This window comes from Anabrus simplex, chromosome 7 (genome assembly GCF_040414725.1).
Source record: "Anabrus simplex isolate iqAnaSimp1 chromosome 7, ASM4041472v1, whole genome shotgun sequence".
NCBI classification, from domain to species: Eukaryota; Metazoa; Arthropoda; class Insecta; order Orthoptera; family Tettigoniidae; genus Anabrus; species Anabrus simplex.
In genome coordinates this window covers 307,776,259-307,797,395 of record NC_090271.1, presented here as the reverse complement: position 1 = coordinate 307,797,395, position 21,137 = coordinate 307,776,259, and the positions used below count along the sequence as shown (strand labels likewise).

The 21,137-nt window shown below is 42.7% G+C and overlaps 1 protein-coding gene across 2 annotated transcripts in view; it reads right to left on the bottom strand.

Moving 5' to 3' along the window:
* The window catches only part of LOC136877606 (E3 ubiquitin-protein ligase MARCHF5), a 128,965-nt gene extending 109,061 nt beyond the window's left edge, over positions 1 to 19,904 (bottom strand). The window contains exons 1-2 of one of the 2 annotated variants that reach the window (XM_067151770.2): positions 19,534 to 19,904; positions 19,161 to 19,299 (exon numbers count right to left, since the gene is read on the bottom strand). In XM_067151770.2, the coding sequence (XP_067007871.1) occupies positions 19,161 to 19,258 (98 nt within the window). In that variant the 5' untranslated portion in view covers positions 19,259 to 19,299; positions 19,534 to 19,904. The remainder of the gene's footprint in view (positions 1 to 19,160; positions 19,300 to 19,533) is intronic. The other variant, XM_067151771.2, reaches the window with a different exon arrangement.
* Between the last annotated feature and the right edge of the window lie 1,233 nt (positions 19,905 to 21,137).

Genomic DNA, 21,137 nt, shown 5'->3' with positions numbered 1-21,137 from the left:
GTAATTTGTGAATGAACAAATTAATGAATGAATGAATGAATGAAAAATAAAAAGTTAGCAATAACATCCTTGGCAATTTCGCTCCAAATATCTACACTAGTCTTAATTTGATCTTAACATAGTCTGCAGTGTTCACATCAAACAAAATAATTTCTCCTCCATTTGTAAACAAACTACATGACACATACATATGAAGCTGCTTTTCAAACACTGCATGGGATAGGTGGATGTAGGTGCACTGTAGAACTGTCCTGCCCTGCCTCTCAAACTGTGATGCAATGAATTCTGTGGATTACAAAAACATGCCCTACTCTGCACTCCATTACCTACTTCACCTGCATCCCAAAAACTACCTGGCCTTAGTAAGGATGTTCACACATCCTTGTATGATGAATATTGAATTTTCACGACCACATTGTAATCGAAAGTGACTTTCAACCTATTAGGTCGTGTTACGTACATTTAATACGTGTTGAAGAGATGTTAAAGTACAGAACACAAATGGCCAACCAGACACCAGTGGGATCCAAACCCCAATGTTATCGCTGTGGGGAAATAAATCACTTAGCAAGTGACCCCCAGTGCCCTGCGAGAAACGAAGTTTGCCAGGCTTGTAATTTAACGGGGCACTATCGGAAGTGTTCTCTCTCTCTCTCTCTCTTTCCTAGCGTTTATCCCAAATGATGGGGTCCGCTGCTTTGCTATATCTCCTCTATTTGGTCCTACTGCTGACATCTTCAGGTTTTAAACCAACGTCATGCATGTCAGCCTTGATATCGTCAGTCCACCACCTTAAAGGCCTTCCACGTGGTCGAGTTCCTCTCGGATCAACTTGGAGAGCTGTTTTAGCAACTGAGCAATTCTGCCTTCTCATAACGTGACCGTACCAGCGGAGACGCGCTTCCCTCACTTTCTCCACAATTGGAGCGACGCCAAGCCTTTGTCGAACATCTTCATTTCTTATGTGGTCACATCGAATCAGTCCAAGAGTCCATCAAAGCATCCTCATTTCCACTGTATGAAGAGTCTGCTCGTGCTTTTTGCCACTCGACGACATTCTGCCCCGTAAATAGCTGCTGGGCGTACCACGGTCTTGTAAATTTTTGTCTTTAGATAGTGACGCATCTTTCTATCGCAGAGGACTACGGTGACTTGTCTCCACTTGAGCCAAGCTGCATTTACTCGCACTTGGGTATCAAAAGTGGCATCACAGTTCGAAGTGACAACTGACCCTAGGTATTTAAAATGCATGGTTTTCAGCAAGTCTTGATTATTGATCCTTATGGTCCCACTAGTTTGAGGGCCACATTCTAGGTATTTGGTTTTCTGGGTGTTGAGGCGCAGACCATTCTCAGCTAATTTGTCACTCCAAGTTTGTGTCTGGCGTAGGAGTCCAAGTGTGTTTGTTGGGCAAGTACCACATCATCCGCATAAAGAAGGGTACAGGGATGCGATGTCTGTATGTCAGCCGTTGCTGTATCCAAGCAGAGGAAAAATAATAAAGGCGATAGAGCTGAGCCCTACTGTACACCCACGGTGATATCAAAAGGCGGAGAGATTCCTGCTGGACTCCAGACCACACTACAGTAGTTGTATTATGATAGATAAGTTGTATCCAGCTTACACAGGCTTCCGGGACTTCATGACTATGAAGAGCTCGCCAGACGAGGTCATGCGGGACTTGATCAAATGCTTTTTCTATGTCCAGAAATGCCATGTGTACACTCTTCTGTCTCTCCCTATGTTTTTCCATCAATTGACGTGTGGCATAGATGGCATCGATTGTGCTGCAGCCCTTAACAAATCCACACTGGTTGGATGTTACTGTGACAATGTTTCTGAGCCTGTTGTCCAGCACTCGTTCAAATATCTTCAGTGTATGGCAGAGGAGTCGAATAGGACGGTATGTTGAGCAGTCGCTCACGTCTCCTTTACCCTTCCAGAGTGGGACTGTCGTGCTAGATGTCCATGCACGGGGAGTTTGTTCTCGATGATCTGGTTGAAGAGTGCGGCAAGGAATTCTGCAGCGGGCTTGCCAAGAATTTTCCAGATTTCTGCTGGTATGTCATCTGGGTCAGTTGCTTTACCATTCTTCATGTTCTTTATGGTAATCATTACTTCCTCTGCCATAATCAAGGGCACGGGTCGATAGACGGGATCAGAACTTGCAATCGGTGGATGATCAAATTCTTTGTTGCTGATATCTGCAAAATAGTCTGACCATCGTTGAAGGATAGCTTGTTGGTCTCGTAGTAATTTGTTGTCAGCTCCCTTGATATGCATGACGTATCCAATGTCCTGGGTTGAACGGTTACAGGACTTCGCAAGGCGATAAAAGTTATTTCCTCCTGCTGGTGTGTCAAGCTGGTTGTACAGATCCTGGGATCTTTTGCAGCAGCCACTGCTCTTTTCGCTGCTGAATTCAGCACTTTATACCTCTGAAGGTCAGTATCCAGGCGTGTCCCACCAAGTCTTAAAGGCTACCTTTTTCTCCTTGATAGCTTGTTGGACTTCATCATCCTACCACCAAGTCTGTTTATCAATATACTTTCGCCCGGGTTTTGTTTTTCCCAGAGTTACTGTTGCCGCCTGATGTATCTGTTTTTACAGCATCTTCCCACATGTCCTCAACAGACTGGTCAGGCTTCACTAAGAAGTTGGTTAATGCTGTCTTCATTTTGTTCTTGTGGACATTCATTTTCCACCACTTGATACGCTCAGGTCCAGTTTTAGGTGTCTTAGAACGTTTGACAGTTTTTCGAATATCCAGAACAAGCAAGCGGTGTTGGGGGGCAATGCTGTTATATGGGATCACTTTGGTATCCATTACCATCTTTAGATCTTGTTGTCGAACCATCCAGTAATCGATCTGTGTTTCATGACGTCCACTGGTATACGTAGCTAGATGTGTTATCCTTTTCTTGAAAAATGTGTTTGTCACAACTAGGTCATGAGCCTCTGCACAATCAAGTATATGACATCCCTCATCATTTCACGTGCCAAGACCATATCCTCCATGACATCACCCATATCCATCCGGTTGAGATCCGACATGTCCATTTAAGTCCCCTCCAAGGAAAATGAACTCATCTGGAGGAATTGTTCCAAGATGGGTATCAAGACTCTTCCAGAACTCATCCTTATCTTCCATGCATCCAGTTTGAGGCGCATAGCAAGATATGATATGGGAAGTTATTGATGCTAAATCAATCTTGACAGACACGAGCCTATCCGACACTCTGATGACACTTGTGATGTTGTTGCGGTAGCGTAAGCCAACCACTATTGCCACACCATTCGATGTTGTGCTGATGCCATGTTAGATGAGTTTGTAGTCATCTCCAATTTCTTTCGCCTTGGAACCTCTCCACTTGGCCTCCTGTATGCAGGCAATATCAACATGTCTGTTTTTCAACATTTCTGCTAGCTCACGATGTAGGCCAGTCAACGTTCCAATATTTAGTGTAGCAAATCTTACTCTTAATTGCCCTTGTTGGACTAACTTCTTTAACCTACCCCGTCCATGCAAAGGTAACCCTTGCACATTTCTCACGTCACTCGAGCGCAAGTGGCGCACATCGCTTTGGGGGAATGCCCTAGCATGTTCCGAATTTCAAGAAGATGTAGCCATAGATGTGATGAAGACTACCTCAACCGGCTGGTCGCTTAGCCTGTCGTTGAGGGCATTTTATACCTACTGCCAGGTGATATTTAGGCCGCCCCTAATATGGAGAACAGACGCCATTCGCAGTCGTTCCACTGGAGTACAGAGGCTGCTGATTTGCCCGATTTAAGGATGGTCCAAAATACGTCCAACAAGCAACATCAATAAGAGCATACATAGTTTCCGTCTTTGTCATAGTTTCCATGGCATTGATGGCAGATAGAACAAAATGGCTGACACTTAGGGCAAATGCAAATATAGTAAATAAATATATCGAGTGTCTCTCTTAGTAATGTTATCTATGAATTGAGGGCAAAACAAGACGACTATCGCCTATGGCATAAAAACACAATAGACTTCCGTTAAAATATCAATATCAAACGATCACAAATTCACTAGACAACACTCGCATACAGTAAATATATGCCACAGTGGCATAAATACTGCCAGGAAGTCGCTAACAAAGCACAGTTCCCCTTATATATAGATATTTGATGCTCTTACACCACACTAGATCTTGCATTTGGCAGCCATTACTATAATCCCTATCGGAAGTGTTGTAGAACAAAAAGGACATCTACATTAGAATCGGGGGAGTCAACTGTTGATGACGAAGTTTCTTACGTGGGCAACGTCAAATACGAAGTCGGCCCTGGGTGTAGTAGTGATTTAGACTACACCTTTCTTACAAATGACGAAAAAAAAAGGGAGACAACGGGGAAGACCACTCGTCTATTGTCAGGGGTATCCCTCGATTTTATTATTGACTCGGGATCTACTTGCAATGTTATTGACCAAGAAACTTGGAAGGAATTTAAAAGGAAGCAGATAACCAATAAATTAAAATTACTAAATAGTTCAAAAAGACTTTTCACTTATGGTAGAACCGATCCGCTTAGAAGAGTTCAAGGCAGACATAATGCATTCCAGTAGAAAAATTAGTACAACTGTTGTAGTTATTAACACGTTCCGTGCGGTTCGGGTCACCATGTGCCCCGAAGCATGTTACTCTTATCCGTCGGTGAGAACTTCCCAAAATTGCGAGGTAAGTAACTACGTCCTAGTTAAGAATTTCCGTTAACTAATGGCAACATAGTGTTCTAATTGAAGTGAAGGATCGAGGCATACTGCTAGTTTTGATCGGCCCACCGGTGACCCGAAGGAATTTTTTTTCATCTTCCATTCATATCGCTTCGGGTCACCCTGAGTCCCGATTGTTGTCTGACCTATATTTTTACGCGGGAATCGCTTAGCGCGGTTACGGTGAATGAAGCCTAGAGTGTTGCTGCCCGCAGAGAATGGTAGATTGTTGTTTAAGGAGTACCACCCTTCTGATACCTGCTTTCTACATTGCTCTTAGGTAAGCGAATAGAGGTTATTGACATATTTATTATCTTCCGTAGATAATATTTACAAGCAATTTTACATCATTTTTTTAGGCATGGAGCCTTCACATTCTGACACACCGGTGGCACGGAAACGAAAGAGGGTTAGGACAGCACTGGATCAGGGACGAATTGTTCATTATTTGGAACAAAGTGACGACAGTGACAGTGATTTCTCTCCTGTATCTGATGATGACCCTACGTACAACCTCCAAGATAGTGACTCGTCTTCTGACACAGACAGTGACTCTGAAGCATGTGGGTCAGCTATTTATGAGGACGAAACGCTAAGTGATAACTCTCCAAGTCAGATTGTTGGTAATGGAGATGTAAGTGATGACGATGTGCCAAGGTGGGGTCCAGTAGGGGGACATGACATTGGCATACCCATTTTCTGTGATGACACAGAAGTGAACATTGTGACTAATTTTGATAGCCCTTCTGATATTTATAACATGTTTGTAACACAGCAAATTATGCAGACTATGGTAACTGAAACAAACAGACTTGCTGCACAAAAGTTAGAAAAGTGTCCACCAAAGAAAGGGAGGCGTTTATCCAAATGGATTGATACCACTGAGGAAGAAATGGCCAAGTTTTTGGGGATATTGCTTGTTACAGGGTTAAATTATGTCCCTGAACTGGCACTTTATTGGTCGAAGAACTCTTTATATGAGAATAAGGTAATAAAAGCCACTATGACTCGTGATCGCTTCTTAGATTTGCTCTCCTGTTGGCATTTGTGTGATAATGAAGCCCCTAGGGAGAGAAATGAAAGAGTGTATAAAGTGAAACCTCTAGTAGACCACCTACAGGAAAATTTTCAGAATGCCTTAACCCCTGGGAAAAATGTTGTAATAGACGAGTTTATGGTGCCGTGGAGGGGAAGATTGCTTTTCAGGCAATATATTCCGAACAAATCACATAAGTATGGAATTAAACTGTACAAAGTGTGCACGGAAGATGGGTATACGTTTGCAGTAAGAGTTTATCAAGGGAAAGACGATGATGAGCTGCAAGGGACAGGTCACGCTGAAGCGGTCGTCATGAACATGTGTAAGCCATTGTTGGGAAAAGGTCGCATCTTGTTCGCCGACAATTTCTATACAAGTGTTCAATTGGCACAGAATCTCTTGGACAAGCAAACACTTCTCTGTGGAACAATTCGACCTAATAAGAGCGGTCTCCCCAAAGATGTGGTTAATAAGCGTCTTAAAAGGGGGGAAATTTGTGGAGCAGAGAATGAAAAGGGGGTCAAGATAATTAACTGGATGGACAAGAGGAGAGTTTTGATGATATCCACTGTACCAGATCATGGTGATATTCTGGAAGACACCGGAAAAAGGGAACAGGAAAGGAGATCCAATTTTGAAGCCGAAATCTGTGTTGCACTACAACAAGATCAAAAAGGGTGTTGATCTTGGTGATCAAATGTCGTCATATTACACCCCATTGAGAAAGGGTGTAAAATGGTGGAGGAAAGTTGCCATTGAACTTCTCCTGGGTACTGCAGTTGTAAATGCCTGGATCCTACATTGCAAGCGCAGTTCTGGAAAACAAAAATATTTTCGTCATTTTAAGGAATCTCTTGCCTTCTCTCTATGTCGGTACAGCACTGCTACATCTTTGACACCTCCAACAAGGAACAGGGCGCACACACTAGGTAAACTGGAAGGACCAGCCAGAAAAATGCGGCGACATTGCACAGTGTGCTACAAGAAGATATTTGCACAACGTGGAAGAAAATTGCCGATAACAAAACAAAGAAGGTGGTGACATTCTGTGCAGAGTGTCCAGGAGCACCAAAAATGTGTATCGAGTGCTTCAATGAAACTCACGTGAAAAAGTGCCAATGAATGTGTAAAACGCAATGGTGACAGTGTTTGTGTTATATCTCGTCTGGAAATCAGTACTTAATTTTATTTCATGATCTTTCTGAAAAGTATTGGCAAATGATGTTATATTTTTGTTCCGTTTTTACTGTAAATAGCTGGATTGTTTTCGTGTCTAGTAAATATTGTTCTGAATTTATATCCTTTCTCCATGGGCGCCCGCAAGGGGGGGCAAGGGGGGGCGCTTGCCCCCCCTGGAATTCTAAAAAAGTTGATGTTCAATTGTTTAATATCATACCAGATTATTTCATAAACTGAACTTACTGACAGTCATCTAGCATCTGTTATATTCGCAAATTTCTGTAAACAATTTAATGTTGCTGACGTTATATTGGTATTTATATTCAAGAAAATTGTTAATTGGAAAAGATCCTGAGGGCGCCCATGCCTTTCTCTTTTGTGATATTACTTTTTTACTAAGCATGATATGAAAATAATTAACATGGGCCTCTCATATTTACATAAAACCAGATCAATGAATTAGAATCTAACAGTTATTTCCAGGGTCATTTCTGTTTCACGCAATTGTTGAATCGGAACACTGTCGCACAGGTACATACACTGGAATGTCTCCTCAACAATAATGCACACAACAAGTGCACATGCATTGTATAGGATTTCATACTAGGGAGTAAACAAAGTCAAATTCGTCAGGTCACCGGTGACCCGAACCGATTATAACTAAAGGCAGCATCGGGTCACCGGTGGGCCGATACGACGTAACATTAAGTCATCGAAATTCACTGCCGCAGGGAACGTGTTAAAGGTAGGGGACCACCTATTTTGGGACGTTCCTCGGCTACAAAACTGGGAATATTAGAAGTTTCTGAGCAGGTTAACCAGACGGTAGTTTCTGACACATCGAAGGTGGGCAAAATAAAGAATTTTCAGCTTAAATTACTAATCGACGCATAAGTCCCACCAGTTATTCAACCTCTGCAGAGAGTGCCATTGGCATTGCATCAAAACGTAGCACAACGTATCCTTGAGCTGGAGCAATATGACATAATTGAAAAGGTTGAAGGACCGTCAAGTTGGGTTTCCCCTCTTGTACCAATTCCAAAAGGTGACAGCGTTAGATTGTATGTCGATATGCGAATGGCAAATAAAGCTGTACTAAAGGCTAGCCATCCGTTACCAACCATGGAAGACCTACACACTGAAATTAGTGAAAGCAAATACTTTTCAAAGTTGGATGTTAGGTCAGCTTTTCACCATGTGGAGTTGCATCCAGACTCATGGGAAATTACCACATTTAGCACACATTTAGGCTTATATAGGTTCAAGCGGCTAATGTTTGGTTTGAATCGGGCAACTCCTGGGTTCTAAAAGATAATGGAGCATCTGATAAGGAACAAGATTCCTACAAGAATTTACGTATTTATTGATGACATTCTGGTACATGGGGAAACTAATGAAACACATGATTCAAGATTAAAAACGGTTCTTGAAGTTTTTTGCGAGCATGGTATTGAACTGAATAAGGAAAAGTGTGAATATGGTAAAACTTCAATTAAGTTCTTGGGTCACATCATATCAACAAATTGCATTAGGCCTGCCGAAGACAGAGTGGCGGCTCTGAAGAATTGCAGAAGACCGCAAAATGTGTCTGAGCTGAGAGGTTTTCTAGACCTACTGAACTATGTAAGTAGATTTATTCCTAACATATCAACCATGACACAACCACTGCGACAGCTTACACATAAATCTGCACAGTTTGTATGGAAACAAGTACACCAAGAGGCTTTTAATAAAATAAAAAAAGTATTTACATCTAGCTCAGTTTTAGGATACTTCAACCCCAAGGACGAAACGGTAGTGATGGCAGACACTGGCCCAAAAGGACTTGGTGCAGTGCTGATACAAAGGAACAACGAAGGGATCCCACACATAATTTGCTACGTTAGTCGCAGCCTGTTGGACGTCGAACAAAGGTACTCTCAGATGGAGAAAGAAGCTCTTGCGATTGTCTGGGCGTGTGAGCGTGTAAGGATTTTCCTGACGGGTAAGCAGTTTTGCCTGTATACGGACTATAAACCACTACAGGTAACTACTGGGCCTAGATCAGAACCCTCCATGAGAATTGAACGTTGACTTCTGAGACTCCAATCTTTTGACTTCCAAGTTAAGTATGTAAAGAGGAAAAATAACATAGCAGATCCTTTATCATGGTTAAGTGAGAATTCAATCAGTGAAAACAAGGACAATTATCTGATGCACTTGGCTACATATTTGGCACCAAGTTGCATTATCTTTGGAGGAAATAGATGAAGCTTCAAAAATTGATCCCATTCTAAAAATGGTCCAGTCACATTTACAAACAGGGTGTTGGGATCGTAATGACGTTGACCTCCTTCCATTTCGGGCGATGTTGTCTCAATTATGCGTCATGGACAATATATTACTGAAAGAAACTAAGTTGGTAATTCCGAAAAGTTTACAAACTAGGGTCCTTAGTTTGGCACACGAGGGTCATCCGGGAATTTTGGAAATGAGAAACAGGCTCAGATCTAAAGTATGGTGGCCCGGAATGGACAAAGCAGCGGAACGGACAGCGAGAACATGTCTGGGTTGTCAGATTACCTGTCAACCCGAGAAGCCAAAAAAAATATCTCCGACAGTAGAAAGAAATGGTGTATGGCTTTTAGTGCCGGGAGTGTCCGAGGAAAAGTTTGGCTCGCCAGATGCAGGTCTTTTGATTTGACTCCCGTAGACGACCTGCGCGTCGTGATGAGGATGAAATGATGAAGACGACACATACACCCAGGCCCCGTGCCAGCGAAATTAACCAATTCAGGTTAAAATTCCCGTCCCTGCCGGGAATTGAACCCGGGACCACTGTGACCAAAGGCCAGCACGCTAACCATTTAACCATGGAGCCAGTAATTCTTAAAAAGCCTTGGGAACAAATAGCTGCTGATATTCTGGGTCCTTTTCCTAATGGGGTATAACTTGATCGTGATAAATTATTTTAGCCGTTTCAAGGAAGTGACAAAAGCAAATAGTACTGATTCTAAAAGCATAATAAAGGACCTAGATGGTATTTTTGCAAGATACGGGTATCCTGAGGTTCTCTCAACAGATAACAGCACAAACTTTGTCATCGCAGAGACGGAAAATTACCTGCAACAGTGCGGAATTCATCACCACACAGTTACCCCGTTACACTCACAAGCAAATGGCACAGTGGAATTACTGAACCCAGGGATAACTCAACGACTACAGATTGCCAATGCCATGAAATTATATTAGGAGTTAGAACTAAACAAGTACCTACTGATGTACCGGAACCATGAGCACCAGACTACAGGGGTAAGTCCGGCGGAGTTATTTTTTAAAAGAAAATTGAGGGACAAAATTCCCAGTCTGGCCCCATACAAAACAGAACGAGACCTTATTAAAAAGTTTAAAAAGGGAGAATACGCAGACATTAGACGTGGGGCCCAAGAAAATAAATTATCACGGGGCGACAAGGTTTTGATGCGTAACTGTTGTATGTCCGGCGCTCCCTTCTCGCTCCGCCAGCCAGCTGCACGCGCGCCTGTGTATCATTCTGCTAGCTTCGACGCGCAGCCCTCAGTGCGCGTGCCTGAGCATCGAGTGTACTATAAATAGGAGCTCCCTTCCTGCTCACTTGCCCACTTGCCCCGGTGTCCAGCTCCAGAATACACCCTACGTCGAGCACGGAGGCTACTCCTCTTGAAAATGTGCTTCGACCAGGTGGACTGAATTTCTGGCAGTACGAGGTCTCACCTCTGGTCACCGCTCCCTTACCTGTTTCCGCTGCCTATGTTCCGTAATTCTTTTACAAGCCATTTTCATTCCCTAACTTATGCAAGCTCCCTTAGTTTCGCTAGGTGGAATTTCTTCAATCAATTGAACTTGCTTTTTAGGAATTCAGGCACTTCAACAAACAAGGACTCTCATAACATTTATGTTAGTGTGCCAGATAGTTCTCGACTATCAAAGTGTCAATTCACAAAGACTATCTTTTCGAGATAGAAGTGTATATAAAGACTGCAAACCTGTACATATTGTATAAAGACAGACTTTTCTCAAGATTCAATATTCCTTTTTGCTTCAAAATAAATTTCAGTTATTTGTGTAAATATCATAAAGTGAAGCAATAAAAGTTGTGTTTTGTAAACTTCAACCTTGGTTACAACACAACTCTATGGCGACGAGGTAAAAAGCAACAAACTACAATTCTTCGGTCCCAGTTGCCAACTCTATAGCGACGAGGTACACACGAAACCAACACTACAATTCAACGGGCCCAGTTGTCAACTCTACGGCGACGTGCTAAACAGCAACGACACTCCAACCAGTTCTGACACACAGCTTACCATACTCTTTCGTGCACGCATCTCGCAATGGCTACTGCGGAACAACTCGCTACGGTCTTCCAAGCCTTACAGCAGCAACAACAACAGTTTATGCAACAACAACAGGCAGCATTAATTCAGGCTATTCAAGCTATTTCTGTCTCTACACAGCCATCAGCTATTCCTCCGTTCTCTGCTTTTGACCCGGCTAAGGAAGAATGGTCAGTTTATTTAGCCCGCCTGCAACAGCATTTCATCTGCCATTCTGTCACAGATGATCAACGCCGCCGCGCACTATTTCTTAGTTCGGTTGGCAATGCTACGTGTGAATTACTACGTAAATTAAGTCCAGAAGAACACTTATCTGAGGTACCCTTCACGCAGCTCTTGGCCCGTCTCACGGAACACTATGCCAAAGCTCCTCACATAGTGGCTGCTCGCTATAAATTTTTTCAGAGCAGAAAGCAACCCCATCAGACACATACTGAATGGATAACTGAATTGCGTGGTCTAGCTAAACCCTGCCAGTTCATCTGCTCCAAGGACGGTTGTGGTTCATCCTACACTGATTCTCTCATTCGGGACATGATAATTTTACATACTCCTGAAGACAAAATACGTTTTGACGCTGTCAAGCAGAGTAACCCTTCTTTAGAAGACGTCCAGCGTATTGCTACGGTTTATGAGCTTACTACCAAGACTGCCGCAGCCATAGCTTCTCCACACGAAGTTGCACAAGTCTCGCCTCAGGCCCGCAAGTCCTCTGCTACAGTGAACCGTACGGATAAGGCGCTCTCCACCAAGCATTCTCGCCAGGTTCCCTCTCGTAATGCTACACGGAAGCCCAATTCTAAAAGCACCTCGAAACTCCTGCCTTCCTGCCGAGGTTGTTTCAAGCATCATGAACGTCGTGACTGTCGTTTTTTCAAAGCTACTTGTGAACGATGTAATAAACTTGGACACATTCAGACTGTCTGTCAAAGTTCGCTCCGCCCTGCTAAGACTACTGCAGCGCGCCGGAAGCATATACAGCCCCGCCAAGACATGGAAGTTGATCAGATCAATCTTATTCTTCCCACAAAGGATTCTCACAAAATCATCATTCCTCTCTCATTCTCTGATAGATCTGTCGATTTTCAATTAGACACTGGATCACCTGTCTCTATCATTAACCTGACTACCTACCACGACTTAGGTTCACCTTCATGCTCTCCAGCTGACATCCAGCTCGTGACATTTAACAAGAAGAAAATTGACATCAAAGGTCAAATTAAGCTCCAGGCTAGTTATAAAGGAATTCAGAAGGCCATTCCTCTTCTCGTAGTTAACAACTACACTGCATCAAACATTATGGGCATGGATCTATTTAACTTATTTGGTTTCCAGATACATGACAACATTAACGTCGTATCTACATTGCATCCTACTTCTGATGTTACCGCTCTCCTAGCGCAGTTTCCTGAAGTCTTCGACTCTCAGCTCGGAACAGCAAAAGACTATACAGCTCACATACAGCTGAAATCCGGAGCTAAGCCTCGCTTCCTCAAAGCACGTCCAGTACCCCTAGCACTTCAAGACCAGGTCACGAAAGAATTAGAACGATGGATACAAACTGGAATTGTAGTACCAGTTACTTCTAGTCAATGGGCTACTCCACTCGTGATAATCAAGAAACCTGATGGTAATGTTCGACTTTGTGGCGATTTTCGATCTACAGTCAACGCACAACTCGAAACCGATATCTTTCCTATCCCACGTCCAGAAGACTTATTCCGTCGTCTCTCTGGTGGACAATTCTTCTCTCGAGTTGATCTTAAAGAAGCATATCTCCAGCTACTTTTAGACGAAGAATCTAAGAAATTTCTCACACTCAACACCCCTCTCGGACTGCTCCAGCTCCAGCGGCTCCCATTCGGTATTTCATCCTCAGCGGCTATTTTTCAGCGCTATTTGGCTCAACTCACCGCCTCCATTCCCGGTTGTGCTAACTACCTGGATGATATTATTGTTACTGGAAAAGATAATCAGGAACATCTAACCAATCTCCGCCTTCTTCTCCAGAAATTGAAAGACAATGGCCTACGAGCGAATCTCGCTACATGTACCTTCTTTCAGCCTCAAGTTCACTACCTCGGACATATACTTGATAAGAATGGAATTCGTCCTAGTATACAGAATGTCTCCGCGATAGTAAACATGCCAGCACCTCAGAACCTCAAGCAGCTTCAGTCCTTCATAGGCAAAGCGAACTATTATAATAAGTTCATTCCACGCTTCGCTACAGTGGCAGCTCCATTAAACGCTCTACGTAAAAAAGGTGTTAAGTTTCAGTGGACTCCGCAATGCCAACAGGCCTGGAAAACAATCAACAACGCCTTAATTCAAGCTATACAACTCACTCATTTTCAGCCCGACAAGATCATCACGCTAGCTACTGACGCTTCAGACTACGGTGTCGGTGCCGTTCTCTCCCAGAAGGATAGTCATGGACAAGAACGCCCCATCGCCTTCGCTTCGAAAACACTTAATGACCATCAACGTCGATACTCACAGATAGAGAAAGAAGCTTTAGCCATCATCTTTGGTATTCGCCGTTTCAATGAATATCTTTATGGCAACCATTTCCTGATCATTACCGATCATAAGCCTCTCGTACACTTATTCCATCCTGGTAATAAGATCCCAGAGAATTCCCTCAGAAAGCTTCAAAGATGGTCCATGTTCCTTTCTGATTATTCCTATCAGATTGTATATCGAGCCACATCCCAGCATTGTAATGCTGATGCCCTCTCCCGCTTACCCGTTGGTCCTGATACTGCCTTCGATTCTCAAGAATCTGAATGTCTTCAGTTGGACATAGAACTTGAAGATACTGTATCCAGTTTTCCTATTGATGCTACCTGCATAGCTAAAGCTACGGATAAGGACAGTACACTTGCTACTGTACGTACTTACATCCGCAACGGTTGGCCTCTTCAGAGCACACTTCCTGCCCACCTGGCACCTTATCATCGTATGCAGCATCGTCTCACGACTCGTGCCGGAGTTGTACTACTAGAAGCAGGCACCATCTTCCGAGTGGTTATCCCACTTAGCCTACAGCAACAAGTTCTCGAGTTATTACACCAAAGCCATTGGGGTATCTCCAGAACAAAGCAACTCGCCCGTCAACACTGCTACTGGCCCGGTATTGATGCCGCCATCGAAAAGCTAATACGTCATTGTGAGCAATGTCAAACGAATCAGAACGCCCCGTCTTCTGATCTTGCTTCATGGCCTCCTGCTACTACTCCATGGGAACGAGTTCACATCGATTTCGCAGGTCCTTTCCTCAATTCCATGTGGTTAATAGTCATCGATTCACTGTCAAACTTTCCATATGTCGTGGATATGCATTCGACTACTACAACCGAAGCTACCATTCGTGCTCTTCAGAAAATCTTTACTACAGAAGGTTTACCGCAAGTACTCATTTCGGACAACGGACCTCAATTTACAGCTACTGCTTTTCAGAACTTTTGTACACATAATGGCATTCGTCATATCCTGGCACCACCTTTTCACCCTCAATCTAATGGTGAAGCGGAACGCTTCGTACAAACATTTAAAAGAAGTATGAAGAAAGCTGTCTCTTCAGGCTTAACTAAAGACCAAGCCTTGCTCCAACTCTTAAACAACTACAGAACTCTACCCGGCGCTGATAATATCACTCCTGCACAGAAGCTCCATGGACGACCTCACAGAACTTTACTTTCTCTGTTACAGCCTCTTCCGGCCCAGCATAAGACCTCACCAACGAAGTTCTCCCTCAACGACAAGGTCTACACCAGGACATTCAAATCCAACCCACTCTGGATACCTGGAGTCATCTGCAGATCTTTGGGTCATCGTCTCTACGAGATACAGACTACGGAGAAACGTATCTGCCGCCATCAAGATCAGATACGTCTGCGCTACCGCCCCTGTCCAGCTATTGATGCTATTGCTAAACCAGATAAATCTATTGCTGAACGCGCTTTAGATCATTTAATAACAATGGGTTCCTTTCAGGACGAGACAGCGACACTCCGCCCAGTTCCAGCTCCGGACAATACAACAGAAACATCAGCAGCTCCGCCCCAGCATCGCAGTCGCCGCCAGCGCCGCCGCCGTTTCACGCCGTACCGGCGTATTTAGGAGGGGAGGGTGTTGTATGTCCGGCGCTCCCTTCTCGCTCCGCCAGCCAGCTGCACGCGCGCCTGTGTATCATTCTGCTAGCTTCGACGCGCAGCCCTCAGTGCGCGTGCCTGACCATCGAGTGTACTATAAATAGGAGCTCCCTTCCTGCTCACTTGCCCACTTGCCCCGGTGTCCAGCTCCAGAATACACCCTACGTCGAGCACGGAGGCTACTCCTCTTGAAAATGTGCTTCGACCAGGTGGACTGAATTTCTGGCAGTACGAGGTCTCACCTCTGGTCACCGCTCCCTTACCTGTTTCCGCTGCCTATGTTCCGTAATTCTTTTACAAGCCATTTTCATTCCCTAACTTATGCAAGCTCCCTTAGTTTCGCTAGGTGGAATTTCTTCAATCAATTGAACTTGCTTTTTAGGAATTCAGGCACTTCAACAAACAAGGACTCTCATAACATTTATGTTAGTGTGCCAGATAGTTCTCGACTATCAAAGTGTCAATTCACAAAGACTATCTTTTCGAGATAGAAGTGTATATAAAGACTGCAAACCTGTACATATTGTATAAAGACAGACTTTTCTCAAGATTCAATATTCCTTTTTGCTTCAAAATAAATTTCAGTTATTTGTGTAAATATCATAAAGTGAAGCAATAAAAGTTGTGTTTTGTAAACTTCAACCTTGGTTACAACAGTAACCCCAAAGTAAACAAATTTTCAACCACATTTGGACCCACACCTTTAAAAGTTGTCCCACTAACTGGACTCAAGGATCGTGGCGCTGTGCTGTGGTGGTTGGGAGGGAAGTTACTGATGCACCGCCCTCTGTCGACAGTTTGAGTGCGTCCCGCTGTGCCATGGTGGTGTTATGCATGTAGGCCGTGGATGGTACGGGCATGACTTCCATGTTCCTTCAGATAATTTCTTTGCTCACTGTCGGAGGCAAAACTTCACATGCCCTGATGAAGGCCAATGCAATTTGGCAGAAAGCTTGGCTTTATTATTAATAAATATATATATATAGTGGCTTTAATCCAGTTCATTTATTTCTTTATGTTAATACAATGAGCCACGAAAACTTACGTTCATTAATTATGCAATGATCATCTCTCTATTTCCTAAGTTTACAAGCTGGCAGCCTTGTGCACTGCACAATTACGTCATTCACGAGAAATAAATGACAGTGAAATCACGCTTAGATGTCTACACTGCAAACAATGACTATGGTACTATACTGAACATACAGTAGCAATTATAACCAGCTGTAAAGGTGTTTGCTTCCTGTGTTTAAGGTAGCAGGATTAAATTCCAGAGCAGGGAGATGGCACTTAAGAGCACCTTGAATATACAGGGTCTTTTTTATGGCCTGCTCCGTGTCAGGAGAATACACACGGAAGGCGATAGCGCGGCCGGGTGACTCATTTGCCGAGAGATATATTGCTTCATGCTGATGATCTAATGCAGTACGGTAGCGATAACCATTGCTTCACACACAGCAATAGTTCAGTTCATCTGCGGCATTGGTAGCGTGTTCAATGTGTTCGCTTTAAAATAGCGTAGTTTCTGTAGGAGTACTAATCGTGTGTTTAACGAGTGATGTATACAGTAGAACACTGTGTATTCATTGTGTTGTGCTATGCGAAGCATTCTTCTTATACAGAATGCCACTTTCGATTCATTTGCAAATTTCCTAGAACCCTCCCTCCCCATAGGACTACGGTACGTAGATTAGTGAAGAAGTTCCGCACCACTGGGTCCATTCTTAACAAGAAATCACGCAGGAGACGAACCGTTTTAACAGAAGAAAAGCTTGACGAAATAGGAGCTCTCTTGGAAAGAACTCCAACAAAATCCCTGTCGCGTCTCGCCGTACAAGCTAATGTGTCATTATCTTCTACCCACAAAGCAACAAAACTGTTAAAAGCAAAACCGTACAAACCCACCCCTGCCCAATATTTAAGAGGACCTGACAGTTTCGCTAGGGTTCGGTATTGTAACTGGTAGCTTCAATCAGTTCACAATGGGTATGTTGACCCAGAACTTTTATTTTATAGTGATGAAGCATGGCTACACTTAAGTGGCTATATAAATAGTCAAAACAATCGCTAATGGTGTGCAGAAAATCCCCAACAGCTGCATGTCCATCCACTTCATGATGTAAAAATAGGAGTTTGGTACGCAATAAGTGCTCCCAGAATTATAGGGCCTATATTTTTCTGTGAAACAATAAATGCTGCTTGATATATAGACCTCATTCTCAGACCATTCTTTCAAGAGATGACAGAAGAAGAAAAGAGTAATGATTACTTTATGCAAGATAATGCAACAGCACACACTGCTAATCGGTCTATGGAGGTAATACGGGCAGTTTTTTAAGATCGTGTGGTTAATTATCCCCTAGATCTCCTGATTTAAATCCCTGTGATTAGTACCTGTGGGGTATGCTGAAGGGAAAAGTGTATGTGAACAATCTTCACACAAGAGAAGAACTACAAGAGAACATTACACAAGTTATTTCGAACATCACATGAGCTAAGATTCGTCGATTGTCTGCAAACCTATTTACGAGGTGTCAGGCGTGTTTGACAGCTGAGGGACAACATTTTGAACATCAAATGTAATGCCAGGTTGGGTTTAGACTAATAGTTTCACTAGAAATGGATTTCTGTAAGTGTGAATTGCCGTGGGTAGTGGGGAGGAAAAGCGTGCATTATACCGGCTAGCGACCGAGTGTCATTGCGCCAGCTGTGCCGTGCTCTGAGTGGTGCTGCCAAGCATGCTAAAGAAAAGACCCTGTACTTTAATGATCAGTTTTGGAAGTAGAATCTAGCTTAAAAATAGTGCATATGTATGTTTCGAGGTGAATGAATTATGAAATTGTCTAATTTGCCAGGCAGTTTCACAACTGCTGCAATTCCATTAGATACGATCCCCTAGCAACTCAATGAACCAACAAAGAAAGCAAAATGCAACGAGTCCTGAAAATGTTTATGAACTGCACGGAAATAAGCATTTTTGTTTTATGGGTGATAAGCCAATCACAAATAGATACATTTCTGTTACATACAAACAGTGAAGCCTATTAACTGTCAGTCTGCAAGCCTTGGTGCAGGCCTCCATCACTATCTATTTAGGGCCAGCAGTATGACCTCTGTACTTCTTACTTTGACAGATTACTAGTATAATCATAATTTCTTGGGACCACTGCTACTCTACAGCCAAGTCCATTAGTCAGCTAGAAGATTTACATTCATTCCTCAAGTCTTTTACTGTAGTACATACTCCCTCTTCCCATAGTCCTCACATGTTCACGTAAGCATCCTTCGTGTTTTCATGTCTATTACATTCCATTTAGAAATAACATATTCTCGGTCTACTCGAGCCAATCATATAACCCATAGCTGTTAAGCTGACAAGAGACACCCTTATGGCTCTAAGCGGTACAGAAATAATTTGATGCAATATTCCCAGCTCCATACATAGCAAAACAGGTAATTTAATTATATGTTAATGAAGATAAATCCTCAGATCTGAACAGTAACCCTCTTAACTAAGACTTCTAAACCACTAAACAGATCATAAGCTGCAATTTGAGCACATGCTGATCTGACAAATCCAGAAGAAGGCTGTAGATGTGATACCCTATGCAACCTTCAGAAATTAGTCAAATAAATGTGCATATATTATCTACAGTTAGCTACTTATGACAAAGCACTACATTAACCTTTCTTCACTCAAAGCAACAGCCTGGGAGGCACCGTCATCCTCGGCAGTAACACTCACTTCAGATGATTGTGACTTGTCAGTATCTTCCTCAGCCATTTCAGTGTGTAAATGAAGCCATAACTTGGTTATTTAATTGCCTGAAATCAAACGACAGTTGACGTAAGCGAATTTATTCAGGCAACATACAAACTTATGAGGAAATAATGAATGTTCAAAATATCTTCCAGTGACAGTAAACTAATATATCTTTTAATATTAGAATAAACAGTACTGCACACACACACTAAAATGCACATGCATGTAACTGCTAATTCAGCACTGCAAGGCTACACTGATGATAAACCATACTGACGAATATGCAATATAACTACCGATGCAACAGTTGGCGAGGAGAAACGAAATTCATGAATGAGGATGATGACACTGGGTGCTGACTGCACTTTCATCCAATGACACGACAATTCGTAACTTCACAACCATTCGCTCACATTTACCTTCCATTTCAGGCACATTGAAATACGCACAGAGAAAGTTTATTTTTTTATTTTTTAAAGAATTTTCTTCGTCGTGATTCGACCGAACATTGAGCGAGTGTATACCGCTCAGAAAATTATTCGACATGAATTTCAATGTGGTGGTTTACATTCTACCATACGTCGTCCTGAAAAGACAACTGACGACCAGCTCTGCGCTGCGCAGCTTAGTGCAGCTGTTCTCTGGGGCAGCGACCTACGAGTATTGAACTCGGATAGTGCCTCTACGCATTTACTTTTACTGTTATGGCTATTTGGCTGCATTAAATATATTTTTTTTAGGAAAGAGTAGTGCGAGAAACCTCAGTAAGTCAGGGTGGTCAGGCGGCAGCGCACTTCCTCTCACCGCTGGGTTCCACATGAAAGACAGTAACTTAAAAATCATCGAATAGTGACCAATTGTCACAAAAGTTGCGTAATAAGTGCAAAGCGGAAAAGTGGAACAACGACTGCTTGAATTATTTATACGGAAAAGAACTTTTCCTTCAATTTTCAGATTAAAACTTTTTGAGTCCTTTTCTGACGCAAGTTATTATCTATTAGTCAACGCGTCCATACAGTAAAATTTCAGCCAGATGTTTCCCTATTCTTCTTGTTTAATTCTTGAAGTACTGTAGGTTCTATAATGCATAATTATGATGATGCCAGTGACAACAACTCTTACCCATCTTAGATCTTCGATGCAGGATACTTTGATATACTTTCTTCCTTTATATAGAAGGCAAGATGGTGCATACTTTCAAATCAAATCAATGTGACTCACATACAATGCTTTTTTCAGAAACACTGCTTTCAATTTCTATGGAACTTTTTTTTTTTTTAGTTTTGAGGATATGCTACGACGACTGGGGAGATTTTCAGTTTACATAGTTCCAAACTTATCCTCAGAAATAACTTCCGTACATTTTCCATGTAATAATTAAGAGGGGAATTCCTCAAGGCAGTATTATTGGACCTTTATGTTTTCTTATATATATCAATGATATGTGTAAAGAAGTGGAATCAGAGATTAGGCTGTTTGCAGATGATGTTATTCTGTACAGAGTAATAAATAAGTTACAAGATTGTGAGCGGCTGCAGGGTGACCACGATAGTGTTGTGAGTTGGACGGTGGACAATGGTATGATGATAAACGGGGTTAAAAGTCAGGTTGTGAGTTTCACAAATAGGAAAAGTCCTCCCTGTTTTAATTACTGCGTTGATAGGGTGAAAGTTCCTTTTGGGGATCATTGTAAGTACCTAGGTGTTAATATAACAAAAGACCTTCATTGGGGTAATCACATAAACATGATTATTAATAAAGGGTACAGATCTCTGCACATGGTTATGGGGGTATTTAGGGGTTGTAGTAAGGATGTAAAGGAGAGGGCATATAAGTCTCTGGTAAGACCCCAACTAGAGTATGGTTCCAGTGTATGGGACCCTCACCAGGATTACTTGAT